The sequence below is a fragment of the Hylobates moloch genome, unplaced genomic scaffold (genome assembly GCF_009828535.3).
Source record: "Hylobates moloch isolate HMO894 unplaced genomic scaffold, HMol_V3 SCAFFOLD_6, whole genome shotgun sequence".
Taxonomy (NCBI): Eukaryota; Metazoa; Chordata; class Mammalia; order Primates; family Hylobatidae; genus Hylobates; species Hylobates moloch.
The window spans coordinates 117,994,874-118,011,564 of NW_026652281.1; the positions used below are offsets into that span (position 1 = coordinate 117,994,874).

The 16,691-nt window shown below is 39.4% G+C and overlaps 1 protein-coding gene across 14 annotated transcripts in view; it reads left to right on the plus strand.

Annotated features, from left to right (window-relative positions):
- Positions 1-16,691, plus strand: part of LOC116471606 (protocadherin alpha-C2) — a 206,068-nt gene that overhangs the window by 163,584 nt on the left and 25,793 nt on the right. For 13 of the 14 annotated variants that reach the window (XR_009213826.1, XM_058439929.1, XM_032158127.2 and 10 more), the window contains 2 exons: positions 9,081-9,139; positions 12,975-13,063. Coding sequence is in view for 13 of the 14 variants with exons in the window: in XM_058439929.1 (XP_058295912.1) it covers positions 9,081-9,139; positions 12,975-13,063 (148 nt within the window). In the remaining variant the exon portion in view is untranslated. Of the gene's footprint in view, positions 1-9,080; positions 9,140-12,571; positions 12,678-12,974; positions 13,064-16,691 lie in introns of those variants that run through there. The other variant, XM_058439931.1, reaches the window with a different exon arrangement.

Sequence of the window (16,691 nt, forward strand, 5' to 3'; positions counted from 1 at the left end):
TCTAGTTAATATTTCTGGTACTTGCACTGAACCTATTGTGATAGGATCCTCGGGAAATGCATGTCACAAGTGATAAAGCTGTAGTATTTAGACATCATACTGAAGCTACAGTTTGCTTTGGCTGTATGATGTGGCAACTCTTCTGTAGGGGGCTGTCAGAGGGAGTGGACGATGGTAAGGCAGAGAGATTAAGTACCAATTTGTCTGGTTGGTCCAGGGAGGTATTAGAATGAGTGGATTAGGGGTGTGGGGGGATGGTGAAGACCAAGACAAGCTGGGATTAGAAGGAAGAGAAGGGAAAAATAATTCTCCCAATAGTCACCTTTCTTGGCATACTCTGAATTCATTGTAAGAGGATTTCCCTGAATTTAGCTTAAATGCAGCCTGTAATCTTCTGATTTTCTGTTGACAGTTTCTATGGTTTTGATGAGATGTAAAGTAGCCTTTTCAAGTCCTTCATGTCTTTAAGTTAAATGACAGTACTTCCAAAGCATGCATTCATTTTCTGGATCTAAAATTTGATTTGCTATGGCTTCAAAAGGCTGGCTTGGAAAGTGGATGGCTTACCCTACAGTAAGGTGTAGAGGCAGGTATTAGTATATGCACTAGTTTTGAGATTTAAGTAGGTATGAGGCCAGCTTGTTCATTATTATGAAGAATGTACATAAATTATTAGAAAGTACATGAATATGTGTGTGTTTGTGTTGTGTGTTTGTCTCCATATGTACGCTTGAAATAACAGAGATATGCTTTGTGATACTTAAAACTTAGATTTCAGAAGCCAAAATTTTGTCCCATAAATAGTGAATTGTTATCTTTCCAAATAACTACTTTGTAGAAAGGGCTTTTAGAGCTACTACACAATGTGTGAACAATATTTGTCTCTACCCTATTTTTTGCAATATATTTTCATTGACATATTGCTGTACATACATATTGTATGTAATGTCCATATTGTCACATTTCAAGTTCATGGTAATCTTGAGGAATGTAATGCACAGGCACAAAAGTTCCCATTCCTGATTGAGAGTAGATTTTTCTCATGGACATTTCAGATAGATTTATTCATTTATCAGAAGTGGCTGGTGTTAGTCAATGCTGAGTAACCACGGGAGGCAGATTGCAGATTAAGAAAAACGGGGGAAAATATCAAAGAGTTTCCAGAATTCTTTAGATCGTAGCATTTGAAAGCACGTAAAAGGGTTTAGCTTTAAATAAGGTTACTGTAGACATTTGCTTAACAAATTCTTGTGAAGCACTTTGGGATTGGGGTGGGCTGTAGGTGGTGAAGAGGCATGAACAAGTCAGGCCAGGCTCAGCTTTGCCACCAGCTGTGAGCTAGAAGCTCAGAGAAAAGACACTTACCTTCTCTCTCCTGACTCAAAGCTTGGGGCAATTTGATACATAAACTATTTCTGTCTTACACTGACCTGTATGTTAATATGTACTTTGGTACACAAACATTTAATCTAGGGAGAAAATTATTTCAGAAAGTGCTTGCTTTTGGGAGATTTTGCCAGGAGAATGCATGATTTTAATAAACGCAAATTTCTGCCAGGTGCTTTTGGAAATCCAGTGAAGAGCCCCAAGATCTACAGCTCCAGAAAATTTTTGCAGTTATAGGGAGAGAGTGAGTCACATTGTTACAGTGTGGCAAGATAGGAACAAAAGTCACTCAGTTCTGAAAGTCATCATTGCCAGATCAACCTGTTAAATTCCCATGTTGGGCTTTCTTTTTTTCCTACCTAGTTACTACAGGTGGCAGGAGAGTCCTGGGGTACAATTAGTACCATGTGCCCACATTAAGAGTAGATGGGAATAGAGAGGAAGAGTAAGGGAATTTGTACTCACTAACAACCCTGCTATATAGATATATCTATATCATACATATACACATACATATATCTCATATTATTGAATCTTGAATATTATTCAAGGTTATTCAATATATTGAATATTATAATATTGAATATATATATGATTTCATTACCTGCAAGTCATGTGTTAAATATTTGTTAACATCTAGCATATGAGGAAATAAGCTCAGGGAGGTTAGGTAATATACACAGCCACACTGCTAGTGTTATTTTAAGTTGTATCCATCTGACTCCAGAAACTTTTTTTCGATATTATAAGTAGACAGAATTTCCAATGTTTATACTCCCTTTGATATGGGATATTCAGTCATTTAAGCTATCACTAATTTACCTAGTCATATATATTAACTGCTTTTGGAAAAAGAGTAATTTCTTGCATAGAAGCAGGTAACAAATGGGAATATCAGTAAGTTACTACTTTTTTTTTTTTTTTTTTGAGATGGGGTCTTGGCCTGTCACCCAGGCTGGAGTATAGTGGTGTGAATATGGCTCACTGCAGCCTCGACCCTCTGGGCTCAAGCAATCCTCACACCTCAGCCTCCTGAGTAGCTTGGACCATAGATGTGCACCACCATGTCTGGCTAGTTTTTAGTTTATTTATTTATTTTTTGGAAGAGATGGGGTCTCACTATGTTGCACATGCTGTTAATATATTTGTATTTGTTTATTTGCTTCACTATTGGCAAAGCCTGTTGAGATCTTTTATTTTTATTATTTCACTGATTTTTCTCTTGTTGCTTATTAAACATCAGCATCTAGTCTGTTGGTAGATTTTACCCCCAGTGAGCTTATTTAATGAATCACTTGTGCAGTGAGGATTCTGAAGTAACTATTTGGCAATAGAGCAGAATTTCTCTTTGGAAATTTCTGAACTTGATACTGAATGTTGTTGGCACTCCCTTCAGAGTCTCCATAAAAAGAAACCAAATTTTTTTTTTTTTTTTTTTGAGACGGAGTCTCACTCTGTTGCCAGGCTGGAGTGCAGTGGCGTAATCCTGGCTCAGTGCAACCTCCACCTCCCAGGTTCAAGCGATTCTCCTGCCTCAGCCTCCTGAGTAGCTGAGATTACAGGCACGTGCCACCATGCCCTGCTAATTTTTGTATTTTTAGTAGAGATGGGGTTTCACCATGTTGTCCAGGATGGTCTCAATCTCTTGACCTTGTGATCCACCTGCCTTGGCCTCCCAAAGTGCTGGGATTACAGGTGTGAGCCACCACACCCGGCAAAGGAAACCAAATCTTAAGGTAGATTCTGTGCATTTGTGGTCGTGGTGTTGTGTTTGCTAATGAGTCACTTTGAGTACTCTAGTAGATTTGTCCAACAGCGTCTCAGTGGGCCCAGTTGGCACAACATGTAGAAATTACAAAAGAGTAGCAGAGATGAATTAAGTTTGCATTCACTTTCACTTATTTTAAAGCAATTTGTAGTCACCAAACCTTCAGTTATTTGTGCCACTATGTGTGCATATTCACCCTAATTCCAGATATAGTGACCTGAAAGAGTTAATTCTTCTTTCAGTGGCACATACTTTTATTTCCCCCAGCACTGACTTTTCTATCTGGTGACTCTATCCTGGAACAGAGTTTACACTAGGTGTAAAGTGACATAGTAGTGAATTTATAAAAATTGCACAATGGTCAGAATAGACAAAGAAATCATATCTATGAACTTCCACTCTAGTTTTTCATCCTCTGATGGTCACTTTATAATGACTGGGGCTGTTTTAGTTGGCAAATTTCATATTGGTCACAGGACTGTTCTTCTGAGAAAGTTTATTTTCTTTGGTCTGATGATACAATAATTTATTTCAATTACCTCTTTCCTCAATTTTTCTACAGACTGTTGAGACAGATGGAATTATGGCTGAGCTCTTCTCTGTCTCTTTATCTTATACACATTCTGACTGAAGAAGAAATCTATTTATTGTAGCTTGAATGTCATTGGCCTACTGTTTCCTTCTGACCCAGGAGTGAGCGATCACATGGGCATCTGGTCTAACTCAGAACACTCTGCAGGGACACAGCCTGGCATGTTATACGTTGCCTATTGGCATGCTGTCTACTTGACAGAATAGCAAAGTCAGTTCTGGATACTTGCCTTGGTTGCCTACCATTTTTTGCTCTCAATGAGAGGTCAGAATAATGTCAATTTGCAAATGTTTGAGGAAACATTCCTGTCACCAAACCCAGAGGTTTAGCTGAATATGATGGCATTTTACAGGTGTCTTTCAATGTGGCTTTTACAGAACTTCACCTGGATCAATGTTTTGTGCATGTGATAATATGGCTATAAATTTAGCTTATTCATATGATAATATTTGGAGCAGTATAATCTGTAACCATGACTTCAAAAATCAAAGGTCAAAAGGATTCTCTTGCAGTGTTTTAAATCTGCTAACCTGAAAATTATACAAGGGTTTTTCTTTCAAGAATTTTAACTTGACAAATTCAAAGGAATATCCAACATTGCAAAGGTACAGAGAAATCTTAGTTCCTTGGCATATAAGCACCATCAGTTCCCTTCTGGCCTTCCAGGGTCAGAACTCTGGGCTCCAAGGAGGTACAACTGTGAGTGAGAGAGTAGCTGCTGTGCTAGCAGTCTATGCATCCAGAACTAAACAGACCTAGCACTTTCTATTGCACTGGAACCCATTAGGTATGTTCTAAAGTTATGTTTATTTTACTTTCCTGGTCTGTAAATTAGCATTTTAAATGACTACATTCAGAGGAAAGTATTCCACACAGAATTCTGAAAGTTATTAGCTTTTTGTTTTGTTTTATTTTAGTTTTTTTGAGACGGAGTTTTGCTTTTGTTGCCCAGGCTGGAGTGCAATGGCATGATCTCGGCTAACTGCAACCTCTGCCTCCAGGGTTCAAGTGATTCTCCTGCCTCAGCCTCCCGAGTAGCTGACATTACAGGCATGCGCCACCACGCCTGGCTAATTTTGTATTTTTGGGTTTCACCATGTTGTTCAAGCTGGTCTCGAACTCCTGACCTCAAGTCACCTCTCCACCTTGGCCTCCCAAAGTGCTGGGATTACAGGTGTGAGCCACTGCGCCCAGCCCTCATTTTGATATGCTAGAAGACCAATATGCAACATAATGATTAAGTGTTATATTCCCTTTTGCCTTAATGAGCAACAGTCTATGTATCCCTTTTCTGATGCTTTGTAACAAATTACCACAAGTAAGTTGTTTAAAACACCACCTATTTGTTATCTCACAGTCCTGTACCATGTGGCTGAGTTGACTGCTCAGGTAGTCTCAAGGCTGCAATGAACACAGCTGGGCTGTGTTCTCCTTTGCAGGCTCTTAGGAAGAATCTATTATTGAGCTCATTCAGACTGTTGGCAGAATCCAGTTGTTTGGGGACTGAGATCTCTGTTTTCCTACTTGCTATCGGCCTGGGGTCGCTCTTAGTTCCTAGAGAACTGAGGACTCAGGACTCCTGTCCCATGGTCTGCTCCATCTTCATGGCTGGCACTGGAGAATCTTCCCTCACATGAAATCCCTCTTATGCTTCAGATCTCTCTGATTTCTGTCTCTGACCTCTAGACCCAGATTTAAAGAGCTCATGTGATTATGTCAGTCCCACCCGGATGATCTCCCTTTCTTAAAGCCAACTGTGCTACGTAACATAATGTAATCATGGGAATAAGATCCATCACAAATCACAGTCTTGGAGATTATTCAGGGTGTGCACACCAGGATATAGGGATCTTGGGGCCATCTTGGAATTCTGCCTATCAGTTTATATCAATGTTCATAAAATAGCACTATGCAAAATCTGCAGTGAATATATTCTTAATACAGTCCTATTAGGAAGGAAAAGGAGATATTATATGCAGTCTCATGTCCCAGAGGGCAATTTATTGGTGTCTTCCACATGGATTTCCATGGTACGAAGATAGCATATTATTTCATTGAGTAGTTGTGTGAGTTTATTAATAAAATAGGGTATTTTAAACTTATTTTACTTTAAATCTTAGAAGAGGTGATTCATCCTTCTGTAGCTCAAATATCCTATGTTATAAATCACAAATAATACCATTACAAGATAAATTAAATCATTTTTATAATTTTAATAGGAACTGAAGTGTATTCTTATTCTTCAGTAATACTACATCACCCATATGGACTACCTAATTGAATTTTTCCACATATGGAGTTTTGTGACCATTATTCTACCAAAAGACTAACCTTTGAAGCAATAGGACATATTGGAGTTCTTCACCAATAGAAAGTAAGCATAGTCCTGGGAGGTACCATCTAAGTATTAAATAACTAAACAATCACATTATTTCAACTGTGATTGAAATTGTGATAGTAATATATGTCTTACTGTGTCAGATACATCAGTAGTCAACCTTTCAACTTGAATTTTTCCAAGTTTAATCAAGTTCTGGATGAAACTCATGTGCATTTCATTACTTTTAGTTTTGTATTGTTTTAAATCAATATCCTGGAAACTCAGAAGTAAAAAAGAGAAAGAAGAAAAATATATGTCATTTCATGTAAATTTATTTAAAACACAGACTTTTGGCCAGGCACAGTGGCTCAAGCCTGTAATCCCAGCACTTTGGGAGGCCGAGGAGGGTTGAGTGCCTGAGGTCAGGTGTTCAAGACCAGCCTGGCCAACATGGTGAAACCCCATCTCTACTAAAAATTAAAAAATTAGCCAGGTATGGTGGCGGGTGCCTGTAATCCCAGCTACTAGGGAGGCTGGGGAAGAAGAATTGCTTGAACCCGGGAGGCAGAGGTTGCAGGGAGCCAAGATTGTGCCACTGCACACCAGCCTAAATGACAAAGTAAGACCCTGTCTCATAAATAAATAAATATAAATAAAACACAGACTTTTGTGTTAAGGGGACCTAAACATGACTGTCAGCTGAACTCAGCAATCAGGCAAGTAATTTAATCTCTCTAAAGTTCAGATGTCTCATTTTTGCAATTTAAGTACAATAATGTTGACTGTGCATTATAGTTCATTTATTTAAACACATTTTAAAAACCTCCCAAATGCCAGAAGCCTGCTAGACTCTGACTATATAGCTATGCTTTTATGAATATCTGAAGATATGCATGTGATTAATGAGCAAAACAGATATAATCCCTTTCATAGAGTTTACTGTCTGACAAAGAAAGAATTAGGATACATGCAACAGTATGTAATAAAGTGCAAAATCTAGTACTGTGTAGCTACTTAAAACATATTATATGCTTTCTTCCTTTCCTTTTCCCTGCCTGATATTCCTGCCATAAGAAATCTTGTAACTGTGATTCTGTCAAATGAATCTGAGAAGGATGTTGTTGCTGATGGACTAGTATAGAAAATAGCAGCATGACAAATTAAATGTGTCATTGGGGAAGTGAGATTGTATAATGAACTGAGTTTCCTGGTCAGTCCTGCTAGAACTGTGCCTTTCAGCAAAATGAGTTTGGTGATTTCATTCCAAAGATCAAGTTGCAGCAATTTTCATCATGAATGTTACCCAATCATAGAAAAATTGGCAACATTTCTCAGCAGATGTTACAGTCTTTCTCAAAGGAAGATTCTCTCAGCTGACAAGCTAACGATAGTGCTCCTGATGGCGAGGGGAGAGATGGTGATGATGATTGATTGATTACAAGTATTTCAGTCATATTTCCAGGTTTATAAAATTATTTGCAAACATTTTCTTTTGTTCCCTCTAACACCGCTAGTAGATAATGGAAACTCCTTTGATTTGGTCTGTAGATAATTTTATGCTATGTTATACGGAATATCCATAGCGTTTTGTGAACTTGAAAACAAAGGAGGAAGCAGCTTGCATATGCATATCTTGCTAGCAGATTGGTAGAATAGAGAGAGCAGTTAGCATGTGAGGACCATTGAGGTAAAGTATCCCAGAGTTGTAACTTTTTCTGGGCCTTGACTTTGGCTAATTCTCTGCATGCCGAATATCATGTAGCCATCCACAAATCTTTCTGAATATTGAGATGGTGATCATTTCCCTCCTGGGTGTTATGAAGAAATGTGTTTATTAAATACTTTGCATCCCTTAAAGGAACTATATGAATGATAGGAATAAGAATTATTGACAGTTTGGAATGGTCTATTGATATTACTATGGCTTTGTTTCTACCAAATATCGTAAGTATAATGTAGAGGAAAATACAAAATACAACTTTTATCCCCCATTTTTTTCATTCAACTATACCTCAATATTCAGTGACAGGGCCACCTTAATCTCCACCCATGAAAACGCATCTAGAGGAGTGTCACAAGTTTTTCACAGTGACATTTTTGCTTACTGATACAAGACAGTGGTGGTGACTGATGATGTCCCAGAGATTTCTGAGTAGCTTCTAACCAGCGCGTATCTTTAAGTCTTTAGGTGCCCGTATTTTCCTCTTTGTTCTCCCCCTTCAGACTGAGTTTGTAGAGAGAGGGCAACAGATCTTTTCAATACACAACTAATGCAAAATGTATAGGTTTTTCTTGGATTTCAGCTACTCCCTGTTAAACAATCAGAGCTTAGTGAACAGTGATTCAGTGAGGAGGGAAAGCACTCAGGAAGGAGCAGGAACAAGTACAAGTTTATGGAAAGGATTAGGTAGCAAAACAAGGTCAAACTCTGCCAATAGTTTGTTTTCCTCTCCCTACTATCCCTCTTCAGTCAGCAAAGAGACTGTTATCAGTTGCTGGTGTTATGACTGGGCACATCCCCCCTGGGTCAAATATGCTGCAGTCTGCAAAGCCAGCAGCAGATTGCAGTCCTCTGCAGTTCAGCCAGGCCAGCAGAACTTGTGTAGCCATGTGCCCTGTTATAGTTGTAATACTGAATTGGGAATGTTCCCTTAATGGGGCACTTGAGGGCAAAAGCAGTGAAAGCTTTTCCTTTCTCAAAACAGACTGTTCTTCCCGTAGTGTTTTAAGAACACAGACATGTATTGGGCAAGGCAAAGCCAAAGCTGGCCTTTACAAGATTATTAAATCTGGTCTTCCAGGGTATCTAATCTGTGTGAGGACCCTGATGAACTAATTTTCTTCTAAAGTGCTATATATGTAGATATCATCGTAGAGTTACACATGAAATGGCTCATTCAATACTTTTTTTAGATGCCTGGAAATATTTAAGGGAGTAACTAATCAATTAGCAGCATCCCTGGGAGAACATTGTCTTGTCATTTTAACAGAAAACTCTCTTTGTGATTTTGCAGCCACGACAGCCCAACCCTGACTGGCGTTACTCTGCCTCCCTGAGAGCAGGCATGCACAGGTATGTATTTCCCTCATCGTTCACTCAGAAGTAACCTTAACTTGGTAACAGATAAACTGCATCTCCATAGACCAGAAGCAGCTGTCAAAACTAAAAAGCTTTAGGTACTTTGCCAAGAAAATGCAATTATTTTGTCCCCATGTCTATTCCTTGAAAGATCGCAAATGGTCAGTGCCAGATGCTTATCAAGTGCTGGCATATGAGTCCTCTGTAAAATCACAGAAACAGGCTGCTGTGTATTTTCTCCCATCAAAACTTCTACAGGGAAGTAATTTCAACCTCCTTCATCCCTCTCTACCTATGCTTTCTTTTCCTCCTTTAAAAACTGTAATTAATACTCATGCTTTGAGACTTGGATACATTGTGCAATGTATACATACGTGTTGTCTACCTTTTTTTTTTTTTAATCTCACATTGGCTCTTACATCCTATTACCCTCAATAATTGATTGCTATTGTTGTTTATATTCACACCTATTAGAGCCTCGTCATCTTTCCCATCTGTTGCTATCTTATTGTCATCAATGACATGGGTTCTTCAGAGGATGAGCCATGTAAAGGGCCTTTACTGGGTATCTGGACACCAAATCTAGCTTACTTTAAATTAACCTAGAGTAACAGTATTAGTCTAAGACTCAGATTAAATATAATTTTGCTTTCTCTACTTTGTCTCTCTGACAGTAATTGATTAACTACCATTATTTCTGGAGGTGATCTAGTATCCATGCCATGGGGCCAAATAAAAGATTCATTATTTGCGAATGTCTTTGGAAACCAAATGGGAAGGACCAAGAAACAAATGATCACAACTACCAAAAGGATTTAATTTTAAAGAAGAAATAATCTTCAAACTTAAGCCCCTCAAAATATCTGGGCAACTATCAAGTGAATATTCACCAAACCTAGATCAGTTCCTAAAGAGAAAGCCTACAAAGTATGTGTAGAGTTAATGTGAAATTAGTTTTAGCCCATTAAAATGCATTAGATTGAAATAAATTAACATACTCTCAAGCATTACAAATGAGCAGAAATCATTACATTGGGTGCTATTTCTGATTCAGAAGCAATCAGTGAAGGGCTGAAGATTAGTAGTTGGCTTGGTAAGATGTCACATTGGAACCTGGGTCATAATTTTAGGCCAGAAACATTCATGCATATACCAGAATATTAGGTATCAGAAGAAATTCTTTATATTTATTAGAGACCAACTTGTGCTTTTGCCTGCATCTGAGCTGTAGGTGGAGACATGCAATGAGTAAAAGCATGGTTTACAGTACCAACTCTTTAAAAGTACCAAAGCTATGAGTTGTGCCTTAAAAACTACATTTGAAATAAAACATTAAAACATAACTTCTTGGACTGGGCGTGGTGGCTCACACCTGTAATCCCAGCACTTTGGGAGGCCGAGGTGGGCAGATCACGAGGTCAGGAGATCGAGACCATGCTGGACAATATGGTGAAACCCCGTCTCTACTAAAAATACAAAAATTAGCTGGGCGTGATGGCGTGCACCTGTAGTCCCAGCTACTAGGGAGGCTGAGGCAGGAGAATCGCTTGAACCCGGGAGGCAGAGGTTGCAGTGAGCCAAGATCGAGCCACTGCACTCCAGCCTGGCGACAGTGCGAGACTCTGTCTCAGAAAAATAAATAAATAAGTAAAATAACATAACTTCCTTATCCCATTTTCAAATTGAAAAAAAAAAAAAGCCAAATGTGCTCCTATTCGGGTTTCAGTTAAGATATTATGAGATTTGAGTAGGGTAAGAAATAAAATAAAAATTGAAATTAAAATGCCATTTCTTTTTTGCATTGTAATACATTGAACATATTAAATGAGTTGTGAGGCCGGGCACGGTGGCTCACGCTTGTAATCCCAGCACTTTGGGAGGCCGAGGCGGGCGGATCACGAGGTCAGGAGATCGAGACCGCAGTGAAACCCCATCTCTACTAAAAAATACAAAAAAATTAGCCGGGCGTGGTGGCGGGTGCCTGTAGTCCCAGCTACTCGGAGAGGCTGAGGCAGGAGAATGGCGTGAACCCCAGGAGGCGGAGCTTGCAGTGAGCCGAGATTGCGCCACTGCACTCCAGCCTGGGCGACAGAGCGAGACTCCGTCTCAAAAAAAAATAAATAAATAAAAAAAATAAATAAATAAATAAATAAATAATAAATAAAATAAATAAATAAATGAGTTGTGAACCTAAATAATACTAATCTTTTTCATATGTGTGTTTGGCTTCTCGGCCTTTCTAGTCCTAGACATCATGTAACTATTCTTTAAAAAATTCTGCTTTGAGCTGAGCTGGCTCCAGGATAGTTACACCTTCATGAATCTGACTGAGCCCACACAATTTGCTAGTAGGATCCAGGAACACTTGAAGGCTGTTAATATTTGGGAAAAAAAAGATAATTCTAGAGTGTAGACAAAGGGAAGAATAGTAAAAGGTCAGAGTTTAACGAGTGAATTTCTACTGGATATGTTGTTTGAAGTCAAAGAGTGAGAAAACATTTAACTTATATGTTGCCTTCCCTCTAATAGTTCGTTTGCCTGCTCTGTTGCCTCATATAACCTCTTTAGTCAGTAGTCTAAATTTTATTTTAGAAATTTAACTTTCAAGATAAGCAAATGTCTAGTTTAAAAGGGTCCTCTAGTCCAGGTGTAGTGACTCATGCCTGTAATCCCAGCACTTTAGGAGGGTGAGGCAGGCGGATCACTTGAGGTCAGGAGTTCAAGACCAGCCTGGTCAATATGGTGAAACCCCGTCTCTACTAAAAATACAAAAATGAGCCAGGCATGGTGGCGGATGCCTGTAGTCCCAGCTACTTGGGAGGCTGAGGCAGGAGAATTGCTTGAACCTGGGAGGCCGAGGTTGCAGTGAGCTGAGATCGCACCACTGTACTCCAGCCTGAGTGACAGAGTGAGGCTTTGTCTCAAAAATAAATAAATAAAATAAAATAAAATAAAATAAAATGTCCTCTAATTTTGATGAGGGTTTTCTTGGACAATTTCTCTTAGGATCCCACTTATTTCTTCCTTCCTTTCTTCCTTCCATCATTATTCGTTCATTCATTCATTCATCCAACAAATATTTGAGAGATTAATATGAGTTAGTATTAGACATACATAAATGAATACTGCACCATGTTCTTTCTTCCCTTGAACAGTTTATGTTCTATCTCTGCTTGCCTCTAAAGGTCTCCCAGTTTGTATCTCACTCCCAGCAATGTTTTATGCTGAATTAATCTCTTCTTAACTGGGATCTGTGAGTGGTGGTGATCAGGTTTCTCTAGTCTCAGGAAATATAGGGTGGGTCATCTATGCATAAAAGATATAGAAAGAATAAAATAGAAAATAAGGTTAAGAATTAATTGGATAGCCAAATTGGAACAATACTCCAATTATCAGAAAATAATTTTAGTGTGTTTTCTTCTTTAGAGTAGAGAACCTGGGAACAAGAGAACCTGTAAGAGAGGCTTGGAGCTTCTGAGAACAAGCCCTCCTCATCTGCTTCAGCATCGAGATGTTAAAATGGCTTAGTCCTCTGATGGGCTTCCTGTTAGATTTAGTGAGCACCACATGGTGTTAATAAAAAACAAAATTGCCATAAAGATAGAACATGTGTATTCCTGGAATAGTATAGCAGGCAGTAAGTAAGTCAGCAATGCTTCTGCAGTTTATGCAGGGTGACTGCTCAGCAGTAATTGCTTCAGTTCAAGCATGAACAGAATGTGTTAGCTGCAGCCCTGGCTTCATAGATGTAAGCAATTTCTGAGGGTGGAAGAAGAGCTGGGAAAGAATTTATGATCTAACTGTTATCTGGGTCTGTGTGTTTATTCAGCTCTGTGCACCTAGAGGAGGCTGGCATTCTACGGGCTGGTCCAGGAGGGCCTGATCAGCAGTGGCCAACAGTATCCAGTGCAACACCAGGTAAAGAGCTGAGGTCTCTCCATTCTTTCTTGGTTTCTGGAAAGTGATCAAATGACCTATTTTTGTAAGATCCATACATACATGATTTCCTTATATATATGATTATTTTGATTTTATACCTAATGCTCTTCAGGAGTTGAAAAAGGATAACATAAGAAAAGTGTGTGTGCACGCATGTGTGCATGTGTGTGTATGAAGTTTTTGGGGTTTGTTTGTTTGTTTAAATCAGGTACCTTTCAAATGCTTAGGCCATCCAAGCCATGCAGAAAAGATCTGGTGGCCTTATGCACAGAGATGACACTGTTAACAAAGATCTTTTGGTTGAAGACTATGGAAACCCACCCAAAGTAGTAAGGAAAGAAAGAGAAAAAGAAGGAAAGAAAGAAAAGGAAGGAAGGGAGGAAGGAAGGATGGAAGGAAGGAAGGAAGGAAGGAAGAAAGATGGTTTCTCATGGAAGTGGAAAATTATCGGAACCAAGGCATTGTTTTGAGTTCAAGTCAAAGTCAGTCTGCTTCTCTCTGCACATCAACAACATTCTGCAGACTGACTTTTAGTGCCTTGGCATGCATGTTGCCAAACATGACCGCCTCACAATTTCTTAGTTTAGAGGGATAATAGGGACCATTTCCTAATCCAAACTTTCAGGAAAGAGAACATGCCAAGTTGTGTAAAAAACCTAATGGCTGGGTGAGTATAGGAAAATTGCTTAAACTCACATTTCCTTGGTATCCTTATTCTTGCCCTATCACTAAAGCAGGGTCATGTAATAGAAATACGGCTTTGGAGGCCCATCGCTGTGGCAGTTTTCAGAAAGGGAAGATTAAGTGTTGGTAGAGACGACAAATTGTGTCTACTCTAATCCTCTATTAATAGAACATCATGATGATAATAGTAGTTACTAATTATTAAGCCATAATATGCCTAGACACTGTGCCAAGTACATTGTATGTGTGGTCTCATTTATTCCTTAAGTCAAGCTTGCAAGGGATTTATTATATCTATTCTACATATGAGAAACTGGAGAGACAGAGAGATTACAAGTTCACGTAGCTTGTAAGTGGCAGAGGGTAGGATTCAAGCCCAAATGTGTTTAGTTTCAAATCCAAGTATATCTAGCACTTATATTCATAACATGGCTGGCTTGCAATAATCCATTCAAATTCAAATACATATCTACATACATAACAGATGACATAGAATGTGTGTGTAAAAGGTTTTTTCCCAAAAATAATCAGATGCCTTTCAAATTATTAAGTAACATGCAGCTAAGGGCCCATTTTTGCTGGCAACTCTAAGGGCATTCATTGATTCTAATTAGCCAGAATTTGCTATTTATGGATGTTGCACAATTCAACTAAAAGTCACATTTGTCCAAAAAATATACAAGTTGAAGCAATTCATTAGAGAGCTAATATTGCCAGATTGCAAGGGGAAAAGCATAAAATAGTTCATTGACAAATCTGTACCCTCAATGCCAATGACGGAGTGAAGAAATGATGGAGGAGGAAGTGGTTTTAGACTGCCAAGTGTTGCAGGGTGTGGAGGCATCTGGGAAGGTGAGAACTTTCCAAAGAAGCCACGTGAAATCATGACTTTCTACCTTGCCTTTATTTCAGAGTTTTTCTTGCTCTTATGGAGGCATTGTAGGTCGACCTGGTAAGCCACAAACTAACTTTGAATACATTCTCCCTCCCATAGTGATGCTGGTTGGTGTGTATTCCTAGGCAAATGTGGAATAGGAACCATGTATTGATATTTCATACATCTGGCCAAGTCCCTCTTTCAGATTCAAAAAATGTTGAGAACCTATCTTTTTACAGAGATAGAGAAGGGGATCTCCATTGTTCCCTTTCTTACTGTCTCAGCCCCTCTCGTATAACCCATTTTATCCAGAACTGTGCCTGGCTGCTGATGCATGAGTCACAGTCTTCATGGACTGTGCTGGATAGAGCTTACATCTTCCAACTACTCCATGGCAACCTAATCATACTTTTCAATACATACCTCTGCATCAATGATGTAAAGTTAAAGGGATTCTCTGCCTTCTCCCCGTCCTTCTGGTACTTTTAGGCTTTTAGGACTCAATATATGTTCTGCCCTGCTTGGAGGCAATATGGCATAAAGATTAAGATTATGATTTAGAGTCAGATTTGAGTTGAATTCTAATCCCAAGCTTACTTGCTGGGTGAGCATAGACAAACTGCCTGAATTCATATTTTCTTAATTACCCTTTCTATAAATTGAGTGTAGTAATAATAATAACACCCATTTTATTGAGTTACCATGAGAACTAAAGGAGAAAAAAAGAACTGAGCATAGTGCTTGACATATAGTTAATAAATGTGTGTGTATATATATATATATTTTTTTTTTTTTTTTTTTTTGAGACAAGAGTCTCGCTCTGTCCCCCAGGCTGGAGTCCAGTGGCACGATATTGGCTCACAACAACCTCCACCTCCTGGGTTCAAGTGATTCTCCTGCCTCAGCCTCCTGAGTAGCTGAGACTACAGGCGTGTGCCACCAAGCCTGGCTAATTTTTTGTGTTTTTAGTAAAGACGGGGTTTCACCATGTTAGCCAGGATTGTCTCAATCTGCTGACCTCGTGATCTGCCTGCCTCGGCCTCCCAAAATGTTGGGATTACAGGCGTGAGCCACCGCGCCTGGCCTAATCTTACTCTTTTTTTTTTTCTGGACTACTTTTCTGCAATCTATGATATAGTGTTGGCTGATAGCCTGGTGGCCAGAATTCAGTAGTTCTCATTTGCAGGCCCAGATATAGACCCTCTGAGGTTATCTGGCTTATCCTGACATCCTCACAATCCAGTCCACCAACTGTCTCCCTGGAAATGGAGTGAGGAGGATTTATTAGTTGCTGCCTGAAGAAAAGGAAAATGCTCCAAAAAATGTGGTTGTTTCCAGACTCAAATAGAGCCTGCCTTTCATTGATTCTGTTGCCCTTAAAGCTTCATGGTGAAGAGGCAGCTGCTTCCAAAAGGCTTCTTTCTGGTGCCAAAGCCTCCTTATACTTGCATCAGAGCCCTTTCCGTGAACCAGCTGTGTATTGCTCTTCTCATCCCAACACTTGGAATGGCTGAATAAAGGAAGTGGGGCCTGCCTTACGATAATCCTCATTCATATGTGTTTCTTAAAGTTATTTTTCCTTCACTAATGAATTCTTTTTTTTTTTTTTTGAGACAGAATCTTGCTCTGTCGCCCAGGCTGGAGTGCAGTGGCGCGATCTCGGCTCACACCAAGCTCCACCTCCTGGGTTCACGCCATTCTCCTGCCTCAGCCTCCTGAGTAGCTGGGACTACAGGCGCCTGCCACCACGCCTGTCTAATTTTTTGTATTTTTAGTAGAGCCGGGGTTTCACTGTGTTAGCCAGGATGTTCTCGATCTCCTGATCTCGTGATTCGCCCACCTCGGCCTCCCAAAGTGCTGGGATTACAGGCGTGAGCCACCACGCCCAGCCTCACTGATGAATTCTTTAGCTTTTTAAAAAAACTGTTCATTTATTTTCACAGTCTGCAAAAGCCTGAGATAAAGATGCCACACTCTGAAGGGATCAACAAGGGCATCACCAAGTGATGTTTTCTGCAGGATAAACAAGTCAGGCATTAAATTGGT